The 25,645-nt window shown below is 38.9% G+C and overlaps 1 protein-coding gene across 7 annotated transcripts in view; it reads left to right on the forward strand.

Annotated features, from left to right (window-relative positions):
• LOC135222767 (unc-112-related protein-like) overlaps nt 1-25,645 on the forward strand; it is a 466,776-nt gene that overhangs the window by 345,788 nt on the left and 95,343 nt on the right. For 4 of the 7 annotated variants that reach the window (XM_064261019.1, XM_064261018.1, XM_064261020.1 and 1 more), the window contains 3 exons: nt 17,855-18,067; nt 18,326-18,358; nt 20,892-20,927. In XM_064261019.1, the coding sequence (XP_064117089.1) occupies nt 17,855-18,067; nt 18,326-18,358; nt 20,892-20,927 (282 nt within the window). The remainder of the gene's footprint in view (nt 1-17,854; nt 18,068-18,325; nt 18,359-20,891; nt 20,928-25,645) is intronic. The other 3 variants (XM_064261022.1, XM_064261021.1, XM_064261023.1) reach the window with 3 other exon arrangements.

Here is a 25,645-nt window from a genome sequence, read left to right on the forward strand (position 1 = left end):
GGTTTTCCGCATGTATAACAGGAATAGTCACTTTTACTCACATTGCTATTACTAGAACTGAAACCTTTACTGCTTTGTACTCTACCGGACGAAGGATCATTTCATTTCTTACTAACACTCAAATTATAAGTTAGACTATATAAAGTTTAATCTCAGGGGATACGTTATCTTTGAAGTTTTCTAACAACACTAAGTTCTTCAAACCATCAAAATCCTCAACTTTAGCCAAAGTTAACCAATAAAAAAACAGCCTCTCTAACTTCTTACCGTATTCTACATATGTAATATTTTCATCCTTTCTCAAATTTCTAAATTTCTTACGGTACGCCTCCGGTACTAACCTATACACGCTAAGAACGGTTTCTTTCACAATATCATAGTTATCACATTCCTCCTTAGACATGCAACTATACACAGTAAGTGCCCTGCCACTCAAAACTGACTGCAAATATAAAGTCCACATTTTTTTAGGAGAACCTCCTCGTTCCATTAACTTATGAAAACACATGAAATATTTTGTTACATCTTCCTCATCAAACTTTGGTACTAATTTCAACACTGCACTTATACCTAACCTATCAGTTTCGTTTTCGTTATGGCCTGACTGACTGTTATGAGTGCTTTGTCTTAACCGAGCGATTTCCAATTCATGCATACATTCTTTTTCTCTTTCTTGTTGTTGCATTTCTCTCTCAGCTGTTCTTTCCTCTCTCTCAGCCGCTCTTTCATCTCTCTCATACTTTTCCCTTTCTTTCTTCTCAACATACTCACGGAGATCATTCCCCTCCAGACCTAGTAGCTTACTCGACTCAATAAACTTTTTCACCATCTCACCACAATGTTACAGCCTCTGAGAGAGAGGTCCGCTTCAGGTTCGATATGAAATAAATAAAAAAATATATATTTCAACACCAACAGTTGAAACTGGGGATACGAATATAGAAAGAAACACTAACACAACAAAGGTTTATTTACAAGCGTACTAGCAAAGGTAAATGCAGAATGGTATCTCCTATTTACATAAAAAGGCAAAATCTTACACTGCATGAACTGGGGGAACAGTGAGGTAATTCAAATACTTGCTGGCCGGTTTAGTGACTCGAAGCGATGACTTCACAAAAGGAGAACTGTGATTGCAGACGTCTACTTGACTCCGTATTGCAGAAAATAATGTCTACTCTTGATACTTGAAAGGCAGGAACTCCCCAAAAGCTCTAGCAGGACATTTTCTTCTCTGAAGTCTGCTCAACATCGAGATAACTCGGTCGTCCACTCCTGAAGACGACTAGACCAGAATCCAACCAACTCTCGAGCAACTTTTCCTCTGATCCTTCGTTGGTTCCTTTTTCTCTTATCTCTCTCAGATGATCTCTGCTGCTGCTGATTTCTCACTGATAATCTGATCTGTGGCTCTTACTGAGGATATCTCTCTTTGACTAACTGATGATCTCTGCTTTCTCCTACTTCGTCCGTCGTATTTATACGGCACTCTGGGGGTGGAGCCTATGGCGAACGTCACAGACTCCCGAGATTACCGAAACTTCTTAGATGAATCTAGATAAGGTATTGCATCAGAAATCGTGGCGTTTCTCACGTCACGTTGGCGCCTGTCGAGTTCCACAAAACTCCTGCCAATTCTAGAACCATCATGAGAACAGGCACCTCCAACAACATGCGCGAATGCCTCCTTACTGCCGAACTTCTCGTAAATGCGTTTTCTTTTCCTTCATCTTCCTTTGCTATAAAGCAATTACCTTGACAATCACTAACCTGATTTTACCAACCTAAGCTACTTTTTCATAAGGTTTAGGTAAGTATTGCTGGTATAATCTACTCTTACCAAACCTGGTTAAGTTTCTACTTATTACTGACAAAAAATGTAATATTTAACCTTATCACTTAGATAGGTTTCATAATCGAATTACTATCTATTGAGCCCAGTGATTTTTTATATTTTCTATAAACTTTATATATATATAGGCTAGGATAAAAAACCATAGCAAACGAACATTTTTGCTAAGCCTCGAATACTTTTAGTATGTTGTCTTATTGATAACTAGCTTATATAACACTATATCAATACCAACCTTCATGGTAGGTTTTCTGGGCTCAGCTCGTGTCGGCCTATGAAAGTATCCTTAATATCATTCTTTCTAGGCAAAATTAATCTAAAATTACCAGAGAAAAACAAAATTAAGAAAATGTCAGTAAAACTGACTCGCTCACTCTATAAAAGAAGTGTCGGTATGAGAATAGGGGCGAGTGGGATCACTACCACGAGTCATTCACCATTTAGACCTTCCAATCTAAAATCCCCACCAGAGAGAGCTGATACGAAAGGGTGATGCGGCCGCTACTACTACTACTACTGACGCCACGGACAGCAGCGCCCCTAGCGGTCATCCTTAATCTTTAGACGTACACGTTGAGTGCATTTTTCTCTCGTGCCGTGTTTTCTTCGGATTTCCAATCTAATTCATCATGGAACGTGCTGCCATCGCATCGGCTAAGTTAAGTGCCTCATAAGTAGTATTTTACCGTGTTTTAGTCTTCCAGGGACCAGTATTTTCCTTCTTAATAGGTCATATACGGTCTCCTGGTTGACTCGTGGCGGCGCCATGCCGCCTCGTGTTAAGATTTCCCGGTCTCCCATACTGGGACATCTTATACTTATGGGCTTACTATATCACGTTCATCGTTTATTACATCGTTTTATAGCTAGGACAGCCCTTTTACCATTTCTCTTAGTTTGGTATTTAGGGCTATTCTGTGTTCCTGGCCCAGCATCCCGGCTCTTGCTCTTCATCGGCTATCGCTGGCTCCGAGTAGTCAACTGTTCCTCGGAACAGTTTGCCTCCTCCTGGGCTTCTTTTTCTTTTACTAAAAGTGTCTTTTCCCTCTTTTACGATGTATTATTAGTTTTATTTAGGGTGTTAGGCTAGCCTAGGTACATGTCCCATGTGTTGGTACAGTCTGGTTCACGTGGCCCTTCCATGGTTGTGTTGCTATCGCGGCTTAGGCCACTTGCGGTCACGTGTTCCATAGCACCTTACCCTTCCCCTTCCCTCCCTACCAGGTATAGGGAGGGGTCTGGGGGACTCCTTGGTTACCATGTCAACCAAAGTAGCCTTCCTCCCTCTTTCTCTGAGGAGGCCACGAGCTCCCTCCCAGCTGGGGTATAGGGCGACCACTTGTCTCGGGTACCGGGTCACCGAGTGGGTAGTTGTAGGGACGGGGAGGGGTAGGCCACCCCCCCTCTCTCTCTCTCCCGCCGCGTTATGCCGGGAACCCCCCCCTATTGCTCAGTCCCACCCTACCCCTACTGTAATGAATGGAGCCTCCGCTGCAGCCGGGGCCCCTTTGGTTATAGTTCGTCTGGCTCCGCCAGCGGGCGGGGTGGTCATTACTAGTGGTCTGTTGCTTGCCTACTATATCCTCTTTTTTCCGCTACCGGAGGAGAGCTTGCTTCTTATCCGGGCACTCTTCTAGTAGACGGGGAAAAATTTATATATTTTGTTATAAATATAAGGATGTACCCTAATTTTACGGTGAATTTTAGTTTTAATTATTTTTGTGTGTACCATCTCCGTCGTTCTCCGTCGTGGTTTCATGGCTCACCACCACACCTGGTTGGATATTTTCTCCTGTCTCCGGCGTAGCCTTAGACAACTCCAACCGCCTAGTTACCACACGTATTATGGCGGGGCTCTGGTTTAATCTAACTTTCACGCTCCAGCATGCAGCGGAGCAATTGTTAGGCTGTAAGTGTGCTCCTGATACTTATGTATCTTTCCACTTACAGGCTACCAACTGTCAGGTCCTGGGGTGTAACGCGACGCTTTACGACCCCTGCGCCCACGAGGAGTGCAGGACTCACGCCCCGTGTGCCACGACCCACAATGGTATGATCGTCTGGCACCCAGAAGCCTGCACCATATGCTACGACCTTGTCAGTCAGCTGTTGGGAGGGGTAAGTCTACTTTTAGACTTCTTGGTCGTATCACTAATAACACTTAGTTATAAGCTTGTTAAACCCCGTCCCCGCTGCTAGAAGCTTCATTTCGCCTTCTCTTTCAGGCTGCTGCCGTGAAGGAAGTCGCCTTAGCAACCCTGAAGGCTTGGGTGGGCGGCTTCGGGAAGAACGCCGCCAAGGGCCAGCCATACATCCTAGATAAGAAGCTGGCCGTTCAGATCTTCCCCGGCGGCAAGTCAACCGGTTATGTTGATCCCATCTCGGCAGCCCCTCTCATAGCTTCCATACAGCAGGAGGCTGCAGCAAGGCGTTCGGGTCGCGTCCACGCAGGAGCCGTCCCAGACGTCGCGAACTTGGACCTGAACATCGAACCTATGGCGGTAGGGGCAGAGGATTTGTTGGTTGAGGTAGGTGTGTCGGGCGCCCAAGGTCTTTCCTTGGGCGCTCCTGGATCTTCTTCTCCTGTCCCTTCTTTCCAAGGCTTTACGGGATCTGAGATCCCTACCTGCTCTCCCGCTCTCTCTGTACCCCCGAAGGTGAAGGGACAGAGAGAACAGAAGACCCTCCACAAGACGACTTCTAAGAAGTCGTCGTCGTCTTCTTCAGCAAAGAAGTCTTCGACTTCCTATGCTGACGCGGTGAAGGCAAAGCCGAGCTCTTCGTACTCTAAGAGCTCTAGAAGCAAGGCTTCTAAGGAGAAGGCTCGCGCTCCAGCCGAGCCAACGCCTTCTCCGGCCTCCACCGCATCCACTCCGGCAACGCCGGTTGGAGTGGCGGGACCAGGCTCCTTTGATCCCACCGCCTTCTCGGCAGTGGTGATGCAACAAGTGGGAGAGATGGTTGGCTCACAGGTCTCCGCCCTCGGAACCAGGTTTGAACAGATGTTTGCGCAGCTGTCAAACACCCTCAGTCAGTCGGGCCAATCCATCCAGGATCTCTCTAACAGAGTTAGAGAGAATGAGGACCGTGTAGCTGGGCTTTCTCAGGTTCCTCAGCCAATCTCCCCCGTAGCAGGTACTGGCATTCTTCAGCTACCTCCATATGAGTCCCTACCAGCCTTCTCCATGGATAACCCATGGAGAGTGGCCGCTTACGCTCCATTCAAGGACGGCATGATCTCTGTCCCGGAGTGTGGAACTCGAAGGATTGAGGACTTCGAGTTTTATCCTCCTGGATTGACTCAGCCTTTCATTGGATATGCTAGGCTGACCGTGGCTGCCCTCACTAGAGAGGACAAGATTTCCCGAGAAAACGTGCTGTATAGTAGGGAGCACGCACAGCGGGAATGGGTTCACTGCCTAGAGGACTGGGAGTGTACCAACACTAAGCTCCAGGCTTTCAAGAGTCCTTTCACTATTTTTGCGACGGAGGAGGAGGCTTCTCTTCCGTTCGCTACCAAAATAGTGGAAGCGACTCTTCAGGCAGTCCTCAAGGATGAGCCCATGCCACAGCTGAGGGAAGCTGAATCTACTTCTCCGCTCTTCCCAGCCTTTGGAGAACTGTGGGAGAACTTGCCTGCCACGTTCACGATTGGTAAGCTTAAGCCAGACTGTGCAATGGACCAGTTTGGCGAGAAGCTTCCAAGGCTGCCTGATACTTTGATTCAGGCAGAGTTCGATGCTCGAACTAGGTTTTGGAGGTCCCTCAACTCCCTGATTATCACTGAAATGGCGGCCCTGTCTTATGGCACAGAACCGCTATTCAAGATTCTGGCCAAGTCTCAGCTCCAGACAGTTCAGACGGATGCTTTCGACTTCTTCCAAGCTAGGAGAAACTGCCGAAAGCACGTTCTGCAGGAGGCCACTATTAGGCACGAGCCTAATAGACTCCTGGCTTCCAGCATGTGGGGGGCGGACCTCTTCCCAGAGTCCGCTGTGAACGAGGTGCACCACGAGGCTGCTAGGCTCAACCAGAGCCTTAGGGCTAGGTGGGGCATCTCTTCTAAGAAAGGAGAAGCAGAAAACCGGTCCCTGCTGCTGGTAAGAAACTTAAGAAGTCTGGCAGAAGGTTCCAGCCTTACCAGAAACAACAGCAGCAACAGCAGTTTGTTCAGGCCGTCCCAGTTACCCAACAGGGACAGCCATCGACTTCGAAACAGGCCCAACCCATCCTCCTGTTGTCCCCTCAGTCTCAACCCTCAACCTCCTACGCAGTCTCGCCGGCCTTCAACTCTATGTATGAAAGCCAGGCTTACCCAGCCTTTAATAGGTTTTCTAGAGGTAGCAGGGCGAGGGGCCACTTTCGCCAGCGTGGCACAGGGAGAGCTGCAAGGGGAAGGCAATTCAGAGGAGGGCGCGGAGGTCAACCTGCCCAACAACAGTGAGGCTCCCCAGGTAGGAGGGAGGCTGTTCCTCTTCCGTCACAGGTGGGGGTTCAGCAAATGGGCACAGAGCATCGTGTCTAAGGGATTGGGTTGGAGTTGGATCAAAGATCCCCCTCCAATCAAATCATTTTATCAGGAACCATCAAAGGAATTGACAGATTATGCGGAGGAACTCCTTCAGAAAGGAGCTATTGCGAGAGTCAAGCATCTAAAATTTCAAGGTCGCTTATTCAGCGTGCCAAAGAAGGCTCAACAAAAAGAAGGGTAATCTTAGTCTTGTCAAAGCTAAACTCTTTCATTCGTTGCGACAAGTTCAAAATGCTTACCATCTCGCAGGTAAGGACCTTACTTCCCCGTGGGGCCGTCACATCCTCCATCGATCTTACAGACTCATACTATCATATCCCTATAGCCAGGCACTTCCGTCCATTCCTAGGCTCAAACTAGGAAATCAGACGTTCTCATTCAAAGTGATGCCCTTCGGTCTGAATGTAGCCCCCAGGGTATTCACGAAAATAGCAGAAGTGAGTAGTTCAAACAGTTGAGAACTGAAGGGATAATGGTAGCAGCATACCTCGACGATTGGTTGATCTGGGCACCAACGGTCGAGGAATGTCTCAAAGCCACAAAAAAGGTAGTTCAATTTCTGGAACATCTGGGGTTCCAGATAAACAAGACGAAATCCAGACTTACTCCAGAGTCTCGTTTTCAGTGGCTAGGAATCCAATGGGATTTGTCTTCCCACAATCTGTCAATTCCGGTGGTCAAAAGGAAAGAAATAGCCAAGTCTGTGAGACAATTTCTCAAATGCAAACAAACATCAAGGAGAAACCAGGAAAGAATCCTAGGTTCTCTTCAGTTTGCCTCAGTGACAGACATCCTCCTGAAAGCAAGGCTGAAAGATATAAATCGAGTTTGGCGATCGAGAGCAAACGCCAAATCTGGAGACAAGTTGTCAGTAATTCCACAGATCCTTCGCAATCAGCTCCGTCCATGGACAAAAGTGAAGAACCTGGCCAAATTAGTACCCCTTCAATATCCCCTCCCTGTCCGGGTGGGGGGGATATTCTCAATTCAAGCAAGTTCAGGGGACTTGGTCAGTTCAGTTCCGCCAGCTTCACATAAACGTCCTGGAAGCAATGGCAGTATTTCTTACCCTGAAGAGACTTCTTCCCCCGAAGAAGTCTCATCTAAGACTAGTTTTGGACAGTGCAGTGGTAGTTCATTGCGTCAACAGAGGAGGGTCCAAATCCAAACACGTGAATCATGTCATGATAGCCATCTTTGCCCTAGCAGACAACACAGATGGCATCTGTCCGCCACTCACCTGGCGGGGGTAAGAATGTGATAGCAGACGCTTTGTCCTAGTCAGTCCATCTGGAATCAGAATGGTCCCTGGACGACAGGTCATTCCAGTGGATATGCCGGAGAGTCCCAGGTCTCCAAGTGGATCTCTTCGCCTCACAAGCGAACCACAAGCTCCCTTGCTATGTGGCCCCCAACCTGGACCCTCTGGCTTATGCCACGGACGCCCTGTCGTTAGATTGGAATCAGTGGAGAAAAATTTATGTTTTTCCTCCAGTGAATCTTCTTTTGAAAGTCTTGAGCAAGCTGAGGACTTTTCAAGGGACTAGTAGCTCTGATTGCTCCAGACTGGCCAAAGAGCAACTGGTATCCTCTGCTTCTGGAATTGGGTCTCCGACCTCAACGGATTCCCAATCCAAGCTGTCACAATCAGTACAAATGAGGACTGTGTTCGCTTCTCAGGAATTCTTCAGACCCTAACTTTATGGACTTCATGAAGTTTGCAGCTAACAAAGATGCTAACATTGATCCACAAAACATCCTCTTCCTAGAATCAGATAAAAGAGAGTCAACTATTAGACAATATGACTCAGCTGTTAAAAAAATTAGCATCCTTCCTGAAAGAATCAACACTACAACCATGACAGTTAACTTAGCTATATCCTTTTTCAGATCCTTGTTTGAAAAAGGTTTAGCAGCTAGCACTATTACTATTCATAAATCGGCTTTGAAGAAGATCTTTCAGTTGGGTTTCCAGATAGACCTAACAGAATCTTACTTTACGTCTATTCCTAAAGCCTGTGCTAGACTTAGACCTTCTCAAAGGCCTACTGCAGTTTCATGGTTCTTAAATGATGTCCTCAAACTAGCCTCAGATACTGACAACTCGTCTTGTACATTCATAATGCTTCTTAGAAAGACGTTATTCTTATTAAGTCTAGCTTCAGGAGCCAGAATTTCAGAACTGTCGGCTCTATCCAGAGATGCGGGTCATGTGGAATTCCTCCCCTCAGAAGTTCTACTTGCGCCGGATCGTAGTTTTTTGGCTAAAAATGAGGATCCTCTTGCAAGGTGGGCTCCTTGGAAAGTCATCCCACTTCCGCAAGATCCTTCTCTCTGCCCAGTATCAACTTTAAGAGCCTTTCTATCTCGTACATCCTCAAGATCCTCAGGTTCTCTCTTTATGAGAGAAAAAGGTGGTACTTTATCAGTAAAAGGAATTAGACAACAGATCCTTTACTTCATTAAACAAGCCAATCCTGATTCATTTCCAAAAGCACATGACATCAGAGGAGTAGCCACCTCAATTAATTACTTCCAACATATGAACTTTGAGGATCTTAAAAAGTATACTGGATGGAAATCTCCGACAGTCTTTAAACGTCATTACCTAAAGTCCTTGGAATCTTTAAAATTTTCTGCAGTAGCAGCGGGAAACATTGTTTCTCCTGATACTGTATAGTAGTCGTAGTATAGATCCAGGTCTCCTTTCTACCTACCTCGTCCAACATGCCTCACCCTATTGCCATGCTACTCGGATACTCTAGCCTTAGCCGCTGGAATCATATTGGTGGATTGTCCCTTATTTTTTTGCTAGGGACATCCACACTATGTACTTATAATGTACTTCAGTGTTCCTACCCTTATTTTTATGCTAGGGTAGAACACAATGTGTTTGTATATTATGTAAATATCTTACTTAAGTGAATCTATTTTTTTATTTTGCCATTACATTACTGGATATTACTATGTTTAATATAAGTTAATTTTTAAGTACTTTATATTGTTTGCTTTCTTTATCATGTCATTGTTTAGGATAAGTTAGCTTTAAGTACTTTGTTTGTATACTGTAATGTCCCTGATTCACTTATATTATATATCTCTTTTTTACAACTGTTTTTCATTTGTCCTTATTCCCATCTTGTCTGTTTCTCTGGTACTCTTTCATAGGCCGACACGAGCTGAGCCCAGAAAAGGGATTTTGACGTAGGAAAAATCTATTTCTGGGTGATTGGCTCGTGTCGCCCTATGAAAGTATCCTTAATATCATTCTTTCTAGGCAAAATTAATCTAAAATTACCAGAGAAAAACAAAATTAAGAAAATGTCAGTAAAACTGACTCGCTCACTCTATAAAAGAAGTGTCGGTATGAGAATAGGGGCGAGTGGGATCACTACCACGAGTCATTCACCATTTAGACCTTCCAATCTAAAATCCCCACCAGAGAGAGCTGATACGAAAGGGTGATGCGGCCGCTACTACTACTACTACTGACGCCACGGACAGCAGCGCCCCTAGCGGTCATCCTTAATCTATGAACATCTTGTCCTGCAGGGTGGGAAAAAGAAGACAGGGTGGGTTTCATAGGGCGACACGAGCCAATCACCCAGAAATAGATTTTTCCTACCTCAAAATCCCTTATTTGACCTTATAAGTAAATTAACACTTACATTTAGCCTAACTTAGAGTATCTAATAGAATTACAATTTCAGCACTCAATTTTACATGGTATTTTAAAAACCACCAATTAAAATGTAGCCCGAAGTTTAGACTACTATCCCATTTGGCACCTGTTAGTGTGTTAGTAAGGGTTTACTACTTAACCCTAGGAATTACCTAGCTTGGTTTATTTTGGTCATGCTAAATATTTATGTCAAACAAAATTAAAATGGTGTATCCTGTTTATCTACTTCTAGGCACTTATCACCGAAAAATTGGGTTACTACTTAGTCAGGGTTATTTGAATCGCCTTTAAGATATAAAATCTTAGGTTACAGGCTACCGATAAAAGCTATCCTAGTTTAAAATAATTTGTCCTAAATCGACTAGGCTAATAGTTCATTTAGGCTAATGCCTAGGAAATTGCAGACACTGCTATCTGAAAAGATTAACTAAATTAATAATGCATCGTGAAGTAGTTTTTTAGTCAAACCAACTTCCAAAAAGAATGACAAAATTTGTTCAAAATGATTCTCGCTTTCATAAAGAAGGCTAGCATGGATCGTGCCGACGACCACGTGCTCTACAAACATGGGACAGCTAAACAAAAAACAGTTTTTGTATTCTCAATAAAATTTTGTTCTACAGTTTTTACCCTAAATGTTTCCACCAATTCTTAAAAATAGTAAGCACTTAACTTTCAACTTTCTGGGATTCCATGATTCCTGGAGAACAATCTTGAAGAAAAAATTTCTCAATACAGAGTAGTACCGGCTGAATAGACGTACGTCTGTGTTGACCAGAGGAGTAATCTGATCTTGGTCTTTTAACCCTTAAACGCCTATTGGATGTATTATATGTCGATTAAAATTGTCTGTCTGGTGCTAATCGGATGTACGGTACATCGACTACAAAAAGTTTTTTTAATTATTCGCGGAAAAATAGTTATAGGCCTAGTTTGCAAACATTTTTAAATCACGCGCCTTGAGGGATGCTGGGAGCTCACGGATCAAGCTGTTGATGTGTTTACAAGCGTTAGCCAGGCGCGCATGCGTGAATTTCTTTCTTCTCGCACTAAAAAGCATCAGCGACACATCTCCGAAATTCTTTTGTCACTTTGTCGTAATTTTTGCTCCGTTTTATATTAGCCGTTACATAGAGTTTTATATATGAAAATGTGCGCAATTTCATGTAGAATACAACAAAAAACAATCCATGATTGTAGCTTTTATCAGTTTTGAAATATTTTCATATAAATCACGATAAGTGCCAAAATTTCAACCTTCAGTCAACTTTGACTCGACTGAAATGGTCGAAAAATGCAATTGTAAGCTAAAACACTTACATTCTAGTAATATTCAATCATTTACCTTCATTTTACAACAAATTGGAAAACTCTAGCTCAATATTTCGATTTATGTTGAATTTTTGAAAAAAAACTTTTTCCTTATGTCCGCCCGTTAACTCTGCCGAAAATCTCAGAAATTCTTTCGTCAGTTTGTCGTAATGTTTGCACCATTTTATATTAGCCGTTACATAAAGTTTTATGTATGAAAATGTGCGCAATTTCATGTAGAATGCAACAAAAAGCAACCCATGGTTGTAGCTTTTATCAGTTTTGAAATATTTTCATATAAATCACGATAAGTGCCAAAATTTCAACCTTCGGTCAACTTTGACTCGACCGAAATGGTTGAAAAACATAATTGTAAGCTGAAACTCTTACATTCTAGTAATATTCAATCATTTACCTTAATTTTGCAACAAATTGGAAAACTCTAGCAAAATATTTAGATTTATGGTGAATTTTTGAAAAACACTTTTTCCTTATGTCCGCGCGCGGTAACTCTGCCGAAAATCTCAGAAATTTGTTCATCAGATGGTTGTAATGTTTGCACCGTTTTATATTAGTCTTTACATAAAGTTCTATATATGAAAATTTGCACAATTTCATGTAGAATACAAAAAAAATAACTCATGGTTGTAGCTTTTATTAGTTTTGGAATATTTTCATATAAATCACGATAAATAGAAAAAATTTGACCTTTGGTCAACTTTAACTCGACCAAAATGGTCAAAAACTGCAATTGTAAGCTAAAACACTTACAGTCTAGTAATGTTCAATCATTTACCTTCATTTTGCAACAAACGGGAAGTCTCTAGCACAATATTTCGATTTATGGTGAATTTAAAAAAAATACTTTTTTTTCGTCCGCACGTTACAAATTCATGCATCATTTTGTGATAATATTTTCTCTGTGTTGCTTTGATCGTTTTACAATTTGTTATATACCAAAATGATCACAATTTAGTATACAATACAACGGGAAATAATTAACTCATTAGCTTTAACCGTTTTGCTCACAGCATGATTTGTATACAATTATATGTGAAATTTTTTTCGCTCTCATATATTACAATATTTATATATGATAATGATATTTTTTTCATTTCTGATGGTTGCATACTAAACTTCAGGCACTGACAAAAAAGGAGCCAAAAATGAACTCTTAATCTTAAAAACTAAGTGTGCTGTGATTTTTTAAAAAAACTTTTTTTCTGCTTCGGTGCTAACTCCCAAACCCCTCCGGCATATGAGAGACACTTTGGTAAATAGCGGCTTGGCTTTTAAGGGTTAAATGGCCCGATCATAAAACAAAATGGCCGATGCGCTCGTGCAATAGTCACTTCTACAGGTATTGACGTAGGAAACTGGGTACAGCTTCGCTGAAGACAAGATAAAATTCCTTCTTGTCTTTGAGTCCATTACGTATACTCTATCACTAGTCATAGTGTTTATCATTATGGCATAATACCCTGCTACAAGACCAGGCTAAAAGATATTTCTTTGATATTATTCTGATCATCATGGGGCGTTGCCACACACCATGGAGGATAAATCCTTTGAGGACGAAACAGTAACTACGTTATCAAAAATAACATATTTATTCAAATTATTTGGGGTTAAATAATGCTCTATTTGACTGTAGATTTTAGCATGTGCTCGAGTAAGCTGGAGGTCAGATCATGCCTTGATATGTCAGCATAGTACGTATCTTTGTAGATGAGCACTAATGCAGCGCCTGTTCCAGAGAGCAGCATATCTGTAGACTGCAGTAACTATAGGCCAATTTCTATTCTCCCGTATGCTTACAGAAAACAGTTATTTACCCTTTAGATTTAACCTTGATAATGGTTTTGAGTGCAGAGTAATTCAAATAGATTTTAATGTTGCTTTCTATTTGCTAAATCATAAGGCAATTATTTATAAACTTCTGAATCTTGCATTGGGTGGATATGTTTTCAGATGACTTCAAGATTTCCTTACAAGTAGAAAGCAGTGAGTTGCATTCCTCAGGATATTGTTCTTGGTCCACTATTATTTTAGATGTATATACTATACAAGCCTAGAAAACAGGATTGTTCAGTATGCTGATGATGCAACACTTGTGGGTGTATGAGAGTCTCCACTTACGAGAAATGAAGCTGCCCTCAGCTTCAATCGCGACATGGACTAGATCAGTGAATGGTATAATCAGGGGGGGTGTGAGGCTGAACTCCAGTAAAATGAAAACACTAGTGATTAGTAGATCTCGTATAGATTTTCCACCACATCCTCCCTTATAGGTGGATGGGACTTTGCTGAATGAGTCTGAAGCTTCAACTGCTATGCATGTAACTTTTGTCTTGCATCTTACTTTTGAGAAACTTCTAATGAAAGTGTCAGCACATGCCACAAAAAAGTTGAAGCATCATTTATTTATAACAGTGATAAAGCCAATGCAACTGTTTCAGGTCACTTGTACTTCCTTTACTAGAATACTGTACTCCAATGTGGATGTCTGTTTCTGCCCGAGATTTATCTCTTTTAGATGGAGTGGTTCGTGTTGGTAGGTTTGGTTCCTAATATTAGCAGTTTTGATTTGGACCATAGACGGATGGTTTCATTTTTTTTGTCACTTTTTCATGTTACATATAAATAGGGATCTTTCACATTCACAATTGATCTATGATCCCCTTTTCCTGTCAAGAGCGACCAGATTTGCTGAACATGCACCAATTTTCAGTAAATGGGCCTCACTGTCAAACTTCTCAGTTCCAGTGGTCCTTTATTCCTCATACCATTGGATTGTGGAACAGTCTCCCTGAAGATGTCATGCAATTGGAGCTTCAAAATTTCAAGTCAGTTTTCCCTGTGAGCGTGTTCCATATGAATACAGTGGAACCTCGCTTATTGTACATATTCCATTCCGGAACCTCCCACGAAATCTGAAATGTACAAGAACCGAAACAATAATTCCCATAAGAAATAATGTAAATAAAATTAATGCATTCCAGACCTCCAAAAATATTAACAAAAATACATTTAAAGGTAATAAACACAGTTTTACATACAGAAAACAATGAGAAATAAATATAAATGACTAATGAAATGAATAAATGAACGTTTAACATTTCTCTTATCTTTATGGAAAACATTTGTTAGCGTAAGTAAGGAAGACGGAGAAGAGGGGAGAGCGAGGAGGAGAGGTTATTGTTCGGAAGGGGAATCTCCCTCCAGAAGGACTTCAGGTATCAAGGACCAGTCTGGGGTTACTTCTCTTCGTTTTTTACTGGTACTATCTGAGGTTACTTCCCCTCTTCATTTTTACTGGCACTAGAACCAGCTTGAGAGTTACTGGACCCCTGTCACACAACAAAACTGTCCAGAGACATTTGTTTCTGGTGTTTCTTTGAAATTTACCTAAAGTTAAGCATGGCATTGTCATTAAACATGTTGGAGACACAAATTACAGCTTCTTTGTTGGGATGATAATTCTCCACAAAATTTGTTACATCATTTCACTTTGTAAACATGTCCTTAATCCCGTAAGTAGGCACTTAATGTATTCCCATTTGTTTTCTGAATTTTTCAAACTAGCCTCTGCTGGCCTTAAATCCAATAACAGCAGCACTAGGAGGCATTTTCTCACTGAAATCGGCATGCAACTTCATCCAACACTTTGCTACAAGTTCTTTCTTAAATTCTATAGTGTTCCTCACCATTTTTACAGAAGGGCTAGCACTTGGAACTTTCTTTGGCCCCATGATGGCTTATTTAGCAGTTGGACTCGAATAAAAAAGCAAAAAAAGCACAAAAACAACAAACACAAGACCCAATCACACACTGGGCTCCGGCTGGAGTGTTTCTGAATGTATGAAAACCAAGGAATTGTATGATAACCAAGAAAAAATTCTGTAGAAACAAGTACGAAACATACGAAAAGAGAGGCGTATGAAAACCGAGGTTTGACCGTAGGTTCATCTTGTTAATAATAATAATGATTATAATAATTATAATTCTATTACCAGGTTATGGTGCAGTATAGAATATCTGTAAATTAACCCTTAAACGCCGACTGGACATATTTTACGTCGACATTTTTTGTCTCTCGGGTGCCGACTGGACGTATTTTACGTCGACATACAAAAGTTTTTTTTAAAATTCGCGGAAAAATACTTTTAGGCCTACCAGCCGAAAACTCTTGAATCATGCGCCTTGGGGGATGCTGGGAGTTCACGGATCAAGGTGTTGTTTTGTTTACAATCGTTACGCAGGCGCGCAAGCGCGAATTTATTTCTTGCCGCACTAAAAAGTATCTGTGACACATCTCGGAAATTATTTCGTCACTTTGACATAATTTTTGTACCATTTTAAATTAGCCATTACATGGAGTTTTATATATGAAAATGTGTGCATTTTTATGTAGAATACAACAAAAAAATACTCATGATTGTAGCTTTTATCAGTTTTGAGATATTTTCATATAAATAACGATAAGTGCCAAAATTTCAACCTTCGGTCAACTTTGACTCTACCAAAATGGTCGAAAAACGCAATTGTAAGCTAAAACTTTTATATTTTAGTAATATTCAATCATTTACCTTAATTTTGCAACTAATTGGAAGTCTCTAGCACAATATTTCGATTTATGGTGAATTTATGAAAAAACTTTTTCCTTACGTCCACGCGGTAACTCTTCCGAAAAAAATCATACATGCGATTGTGGTAATGTTTGCACCATTTTAAAATTAGCCGTTACATAAAGTTTTATATATGGAAATGTGCGCAATTTCATGCACAATACAACTAAAAACAACCCATGGTTGTAGCTTTTATCAATTTTGAAATATTTTCATATAAAAAATGATAAGTGACAAATTTTCAATCTTCGGTCAACTTTGACTCTACCGAAATGGTCGAAAAACGCAATTGTAAGCTAAAACGCTTATATTGTAGTAATAATCAATCATTTACCTTCATTTTGCAACAAATTGTAAGTCTCTAGCACAATATTTTGATTTATGGTGAATTTATGAAAAAAATAACATTTTCTTTACGTCCGCGCGGTAACTCTTCCGAAAAAATCATACGTGCGATTGTGGTAATGTTTGCACCATTTTAAATTAGCCGTTACATAAAGTTTTATATATGAAAATGTGTGCAATTTCATGTAGAATACAACAAAAAATAATTGAAGGTTGTAGCTTTTCTCATTTTTGAAATATTTGCATATAAATCACGATAAATAGAAAAAAACCACGTTCGGTCAACTTTGACTCTACCGAAATGGTCCGAAAAACGCAATTGTAAGCTAAAACTCTTACAGTCTAGTAATATTCAGTCATTTATCTTCATCTTAAAACAAATTCGAAGTCTCTAGCACAATATTTAGATTTATGGTGAATTTAAAAAAAAAACTCCTTCCCTCCGCGCGCGGATTCTCCGCCACAAATCTCTGAAATCGTACGTACAAATCTCCGAAATGCGTACGTCCCATTCTCGGAATATTTGCTCCGTTTCATATTAGGCATTTCATAGAGTTTTATATATGAAAATGTGCGCAATTTCATGTAGAATAAAACAAAAAATATTTGAAGGTTGTAGCTTTTCTAATTTCTGAAATAATTGCATATAAAACAAAATATATAAAAAAATTTGACATTCGGTCAACTTTAACTCGTCAGATATGGTCGAAAACTGCAATTGTAAGCTAATATTCTTACAGTATAGTAATATTCAATCATTTGTCTTCATTTTGAAAGAAATCGGAAGTCTCTAAGACAATATTTAGATTTATGGTGAATGTTTGAAAAAAATATTTGTTTACGTCTGCGCGTTACGAATTCATGCATTATTTTGTGATAATATTTTCTCTGTGTTGCTTTTATCATTTTACAATATGTTATATACCAAAATGATCGCGATTTAGTGTACATTACAATGGAAAAAAAGTAACTTGTTACCTTTAACCGTTTTGTTCACAGCGTGATTTGAATACAATTATATATGAAATTTCATTTTTGCGCTATCATATATCGTATTATTTATATATGATAATGATAATTTTTTTCATTTCTGATGGTTGCATACTAAACTTCAGCCAATGACAAAAAAAGGAGCCAAAAATGAACTCTTAATCTTGAAAACTAAGCGCGCTGTGATTTTTTGAAAAAAATATTTTTTCCGCTTCTGCGTTCACTCCAAAACACCTCCAGCACACGGGAGACAATTTTTATTTTACCGCTTCGGCGTTTAAGGGTTAAAGGCTAATAAACTCTTGTCCTAACTTTTTTAATAAATAAAGTTACATATGTTATGATTAAAGCCCCTCTCTTCTGACTAACTGGATTTGTTTTGTAAAAGTTACCTGTGTTAAGATTAAAGCTGCTCTCTTCTGACCAACTGGATTTGTATTGTGTTTTTTTCAAGTTTTTATCAGAATAAGCAATCATGAATTTTATTTTAACATGTTTTTCAATCTCCTTTCTAGGAGGAGCAGTATGCAAGATGGATGGCTGCAATGCGGTTGGCTTCCAAGGGCAAATCTCTTGCAGATTCCTCCTATGACAGTGAGGTGAAATCAATTCTGGCTTTCCTTTCAATGCAACATCCAGCACCAGCTCCTGTTATCAACCCAGAGAGCCTTGATATACAGCCAGAGCATTACCTTGCACCTCGTTTTGTGCGACGTATTAGAGGAAAGGTCAGTATATTAATGCTCCACTTTTGTCAGTAATAGTAAAAAAAGTTCAAATCTCAGTTAGAATGGATGGTTAAGATGGGAATAATTTTGCAATGTTATCAATCAAAGGATTAAACTGATCTGGAGTTGAATACATTGTTTAAATTGCAAATAATTATTTAGTGAATTATCTGAATAATTTGAAGAACACATGAAATAACTGAGTAATTGATGGGTTGATATAGCTTTGAATAATATGTATCTTTCTTCTGATGGTAGCCAGGCACTACTTGCATCCCTGGACCTTCACCGGTAAATTTTGTTTTATGTTGGTCTCTGATATTCATAGTATCAGTCTTATAGAAATCACTATCACGATGCATTCTTATATTTTCACTGAAGTATATGTAGTGTAGTATCTTATATCTTGGCTCAGTACCATATTCATTCATACATTTCTATTGCTCATTTGATTACTACTGAAATTGGTTAAAGTAATCATGACAGAATCATCAAGTGTTCATACCTTATCAACTTGAGAAGACTTAGTATGATGCTTGCTGAAAGATGTACTACTACATTGATTGTGTTTTATGGCTTCTGAAAAAGTGCGTTGTGAAAAAACCTGCAGATGTTGCTTAAGTAGATCAAGTTTTTTTTTTTTTTTTAACCAAACCTTCAGACCTTTTGAAGCATTTAGATAGGGGCCTGGAAAACAATTTTATTACCTTCTTTCTAAGTAAAAATATTTGGCTCTTATTGTTTCCACTTAAAAAGTAACTCAATAATTGAGTTTATGAACATACACAATAGGTAATGCAGAATGCACATTTGCATGCATTATACTGCTTATGATAATAACCTTGTTCAATCTACTTCCAGCTATTTCTTAGTATCACAATAGTAAAATACCACATCCAGCTATTGCTTAAATATCACAATATGTAGTGTACTATAGATAAGCCACAATAGTGATTGTCAAGAAACCAGTCACTCACTGGGTCATCATTATTAATGATTTTACTTCAGGTAGAAGTAAAATAAATTCTCTTCACTTTTTTTTTTTTATTCTTGTGCACTGATTGCCAAAATTCTCATTTGGTCTGAGTCTTAAGCTATGCTCATCTCCATGATTTCATGGGCTTTTCTACTTGTCTTCTTTCAATAACTAAAGTATTTACTTCAGTATTTACTTCTTTGTTTTTTACCTACTACGTATTCTCTTCTTTCAGCAACTTCTTTATTTCTTTGCTTTTGACCTGCTATTCCCTTCTCTCAGCAACTTCTTTTCTTTGGTTTTGACTTACTATTCTTCATGCTTTCTTATGACATGTCAAAACCATCTCAGTCTATCTTCAAGTTCTTGGACACCTGACACATACTCCCTATAAATCTTAGTATTCTATTGTCACACATTTTGTAATGCTCTAAATCCTATGTCATTGCCTCTGTTTTTGTCACACAAAATAGTACAGGCCCTATACACACATCATAGGTTATTGTTCTGCTTACAAAGGTAATACTGCATTCTTATTTATTAGTATTCTAGTAATCTCTATACCACCCAGGTTCCTGGCATCATTCCTTTCTTCCCTTTCAGTGATTGCTTCACAGTTGAGGTAACAAGTATTATTTACATATCCATCTTCCCCTTTTTTTCATATATATTCCCATTGTCAAAAAGCTCTTACTCATGTCTATTTTGCAATGTCATGATATCACCTGTTACAGTCAATAATATCAAGGGCTTGGGTAAGCAGAAAAAGTTACTGTTAAATTCTAGGACAGCCATCACATGCAGTTAATTCCTGCCTTGAGTTATTTTTGCCTATTGGAAGACTAAGCTTTAGGTGTTTTGAGTAGTAAAAAAACAAACAATAGTTGCTTCCCACAAAAAGGTTCTTTAATGTATTGTACAATCACTATAGATTCCCATTTGTTCAGGAAAATATGTGATAATGTTTCATGATAATGCTTTTATCTTCATGTTTACTTTATATAATTTGCAGCCAAGCTTAAAAGGGTATATGATATTAGTATCTGTTTTTGGTATGTCTCAGATTCACTGCCCTACAGTGGAGTTCTTTAATTCATTGCAAATATCAACAGCATATAAACAGTGTAAGTTCAGGCTTTAATACAGTCTTCTCAAGTTAATCTTGTTATGAACTATATTAAGATTTTGTTATGGAAAAGACAAAACTTGACCGTATAATATTGTGGACCTGAGAACAATATGTCTTCTGATAAGCACAGTTGTGTAAATAATTTGTTGATTATTTCATATCTGTTTAGAAGAATAATTGGACTGAATGCACTTGAAATAGTAGTTAAATTACCCTTTCCTTTTCAATGTGACTTCAGTATATTAGGGTAAGTTATTTGACTGATTTCACCTCTTAATTTTTCTGCATTTGCCTTGGCCATGAACTGTTGAATCACAAAAAAAAAGAAGGGAGACACCCCATTCTATTTATGTATGAGAGAGAGAGAGAGAGAGAGAGGGAGAGAGAGAGAGAGAGAGAGAGAGAGAGCGAGAGAGAGAGAGAGAGAGAGAGAGAGAGAGAGAGAGAGAGAGAGAGAGAGAGAGAGAGAGAGAGACTTTCTTTTTGAGTTACTGTAAGAGATTGTCTTATCTAATTTACTCTTTCCTTGAAATTAACTGTGGATTTTGGTAGACCTAATGTAAAGCTTGAAATGCATACCATTTGCTGTTATTTTAAAGTGCTTGTCACAGTAAAGATGCATTTTTTGACATGTTTGTGAAAAGTAAAAGGATGTATAGTTGATGTAATTTGCAGTGTTCATTATTTCTGTTGATGAAACCATGATATCTTCTGAACAGGGGGGTTGGTGTGCTGGCTCTTTACCAGACTCTATGGTAAATTTATTTTGTGTGTGACGATATATTTCCTGGCCTTCACCATTCAGCAATATCTCCCTCTAAGTTGTTTCTGCTAAATGGTCATCATCATGCATAGACAAACTCCATTTGTTGTTTTTTTATTAGCAGAATTTCCGATATGTTAATGTGAAAAAAAAACAATGATAGACAGTCAATGTGATATCAAAAAATAAATATTAATTGCAGATGGATTGCATTCCAAATTGTATAGATGACCACTAAGTGGAAATATTCCATTAGAGTGATCACTGACAATGTTATGAAACAGCACTGGCGTATTTTTATATTTTGATAATTTATTTTAAATGGAGAGCTTACTGAAAGTGACTCGATTTTTTTAAAACATGTCACAAGGCTTTTACTACACTTTTCTAGCTTAGCCTATTTCCTTAAGATATTCCTTGCCCCTTTTTAAGCTTATCATGCAGTTTGTGGTTTGCTATTTTGAAGACTTTAATTTTTAATTTTTGATGCCAGAGGCTTGCAGGAATCCTTTCTTAAACAATTTAACATAAATTCATGTGCTTACATATAACAGGATATCCTGTTTATATGTAATTGTTCAAGTGTAATTTATATATACATACCCTCACCTTGGCGTTTACTGTTGGCTGCATTAATTTGGTACACATCTAGGCAAGATAAGAAGACATCTGGCTACTCTGATTATAACATTGTTACTTGATTAACATTACTTCATCACTCAGTAAATGGTCAACAACCCCCCAGTATGTTAATTACATGGATATCACATGCTACATTGTGGAGTTGCCAAATATCTCCATAAGATACCAAGATGTGTACTGAAGTTAATGAAGTTAGCTGCTTGAAAGATGTTTTTTCCTTTGTGAGTAATATAACTTTTTTCCTTTTAAACTTTTTGTGAATTGTAACAGGTGTTTGAGTGCTTTCTAACATAATTTTATAATGAAATAATGATTAAGCTTTTGTTAAAATGTAAATATTTTAGTTTAACCAATGGGAATCCACCTGGTATGAAATTTTTTTATTTGGGATGAATCTTAGTGATTGCTAAAGATAGCAGATGCGGTCAATATTTAAAGTAAAGAAAAGGATTGCTTGGCTGACCCAGATGACTGTCTAGTTTACCTGTTCTCCACCAGGTGTCTCAAATGTTTTAGTTCTCATCAGAATTCTTCATGCCACCTTTGTGTGTGGTGCTAGATGCATTCACTTGCTTGGTTGTTTGCTGTTGTTTTGGTATTACACATTTAATTTTAGAATAAAAGGATTAACTAGCTAAATCTAATTCTCAAAGAAACAGATGTTTAACTGAATAGGTTAAAATTCAAAATCCAAGTAATTCACCATGGTTTTTCAAACAGAAAACCAAAATAACCCTGGGGATTGAACCAAACCTGTCCACCTCTTTCTCTACAATAACTAACATTAGTTTAGTCATAAAATATGCAACTAGAAAAGTCATAGTCTCCCCACACCATTTCCAAGGAACCATCATATAAGTTCCCATTGAAGTTGCCAGAAACGTTTTCAAAAAAAAGAAAGGGACTTCACATAAATAAATTGCAGATAAACCAAAATGACATAAATCAAAAAGTCATATGGAAAAGGACATCTCTGAAATAAAGGTTTAAAATATATAAAAAAACAAAGCTACACTCGGGCTTAAAAGTACGCTTACCCATTTCAGCTGTGAGCACTAGCACTTAACTAAAATACAACTGTAAATAGCCATTCTTAACACAAGGCCTCTTCTACGACTTCGGGTGCTTCTCTGACTTCGTTATCTTACCTTCCCATTATGTAGGGGAAATAACTCGTATGTACACAAGCACAAACTTTCTCACAAGACACTCCCCATAATATGATGTCATTGATTTGTCACAAGTTCATGGCACTGGAACAGTTGCGTGACATCATACACAGCTCACTATTACACCCATAAAATCTACCAAAACCCAGATCCTTGCTTCCACTCATGCACGGACATAAGCCGTGGTCTGTCTTGATGAGGCAGCAACTTGACTAATGGCACTACCCCAAGTGCTGCATCAACATTCCTGGAGCTAACGCTGAATCTATTATTTGAAGACCCCGCTTGTTTCCATGGGAGTCAAAATGAAGGTATCTATCGTTTCAAAGAATGTCATTGCTTATCACATCTGCTTATCAACCATTGGTCAACAAAAAAAGCAATTTAAAAATATAACAGAAGCTCGTCCACCACCTTGAATGTCCTCATTCAGCCACAGTTAATATAAAATTACAAGAAAAACACACTGGCCAGCTCATGTACATCATATTAATATAAAAAACTGCACGTCTTTGGCAGCACCAGGTCTATCATATAAAATAAATATCAATAACCTGTATCTGGACTATGATAACAGTTCACTGTAGAGTGCATATCTTCCCATCTTAAATTTGATGCTCATGTGAAAATATGTGGCCTGCAGATGCACACACACACTGTAGAGAAATGTCTCCCGGTACCATGCCCATTATCGTCCCAAAGGCGTCATAAATCCTCGTAGACTCATAGATTCTTTCACACGATGGCAGCATGTGACATAATGCCTGACGATTTCCCAAAAAAGGTAGCTGAAGGACGTCTTGCTGGCGTATTGAAGCGTAGGGGAATGATGTTTATGTTCAGTATCTACATCAGTCAGGTCACTGGTCAAATAATGACCTCAAAAATTCCAAGAAATACTAACTGAACATTGTCCAATTAACACCACTAATACAAAAAAATATAATGTGCCAAAACAACTTGGATACATCGCATAATCACTGAACTAATTCCTAACTAAAACCTGTGAGAAGTAACTTCATAAGACCACGAGATCATAAATCACCATTAATAATATTAAAAAAAAAATAACTATAATCCCATAAAGAAAATACTAAACCCTTCAATAATAATAATAATATAAAAAAAACTCACCAACCCCATACACCATTAGCACAAACCACCCCAAACAAACATGTCGCGTTTGCGCAGAGAGAGAGAGAGAGAAAAAGCTAGAAAATGAAAAATCAAAAAAACTCTACAGACTACTGTCCTTAAATTTTAAACTCACCATTGCTCAAACGTACAAAAAAGAAAGTGACCCCAGGAAAAAAAAAAAAAAAAGTATCAAAACCAGCCCCAAATTTACTACTGAAAATGTTCTCTCAAACTCTGTGGTCTACATTACCCCACAAAATTAGCAACAGCCCAAAACATATCCCCTTATTTCACTGAAGCGACTCAGAGCAGAAAAAAATAAGGCCCCAAATTATAAAAAAAAACAACCTATTCCCAATATTAACTATCAGGAACACATTATCCCCAAATTGCAACATTATGTTGTCTGAATGCACATTATTTTACTTGGCAACTTCTCGTGCCTATGAGCCAAAAACACAAATGAGACATATATGCTATTCTCTAGCCCTGGCAACTAACGATTCATAACTGTTGCAAAAATAAAAAATCCGAAAGGTAAAAATTAAGCAAAAGACTGACACAAACATTCTAGGCTATCGCAGATGCATAAAAAACTAAATCAAAACTATAAGTCAGGAACAATTATTGTCCGCTTAGACATGTGCGTCAACTTAGAAAAAACCTGCATACTGACTCATATCTGCAGCAAAACGGCCAAATGCTGAACATTATCACCATATTGGCCTTCAAAAAAAGAACAGCCGCATACGTGTAATGCAGAATGTGCTTCCCCAAATCTCAAGAACTGAATTATCACAGCTCCACCACAGAAAACAGCAAATATAAACCAAACTTATGCCTAAGACCAATCAAAATAAAAGTCCTGAAAATCCACTATGTATCATCAATAGACAATGACAAGTCATCAACTGCCAAACTAATAAAAGACAATTCCACCTCCAGTAATCTCAATATTCCACAGTACTCACAACAGCTTTCCACTGACCGCAACTAGTACCAAAAAAAAAAAAAAAATGCTCATCTCAAGAACTGAACAACCAATATACTCTGCCTGAAAATAACATCATTAGATAAAACAGCATTATAAACATAACTCACTTGCCGTTAGGGGAAATTCACACAAAAAGCGCTGAATGGCCTTTGCTGCCCCAGTGCTTGGTGTTACACCTAAACTTTATAAAACAAACCAACCAACCAACCACACTCAAAATTGTGACTCAGCACAAAAACCAACAATAATGATATAAAAACCAGCCACATTACCACCATGTTATTAATACCAACCAGGTAATAAAAATATTCCCCTCCATTTCACCAATACCCACATGTGGAGTACAAAAAAAGTACTCCAAAAATCGTTGTACCTCGAAGCAGGGTAATCCAAAAAACAACTCTGTTCCCCAAAAAGTTCACTCAAAGCATTTGGCTGATACACTTAAAAACATTACCACATACATACCTTCTCACGAAGGTTTCCACTGGCACCAAACAAAAACTCATAATGCAACCAAATAACTGAATCCAAAACAGCGGACTAAAACATGGCTCTTTCCACCGTAGGCTTAGGCTCTGGAGCATCTCCAACAAAACAAAATACCACATGGCCAGAATATTATACCCCTAATGCTCCTCGTGATCAGACTCTTAAAAACTGTGCCAATTAAATAACCTTGAAAAACATCTCTAAGGAGCTCATGTTACTGGCAAAAACTGTAAATCACTGGTTTAGCATAACTGCTGAGAAGGGCAAAAACTGCCA

Source organism: Macrobrachium nipponense, chromosome 8, assembly GCF_015104395.2.
Source record: "Macrobrachium nipponense isolate FS-2020 chromosome 8, ASM1510439v2, whole genome shotgun sequence".
NCBI classification, from domain to species: domain Eukaryota; kingdom Metazoa; phylum Arthropoda; class Malacostraca; order Decapoda; family Palaemonidae; genus Macrobrachium; species Macrobrachium nipponense.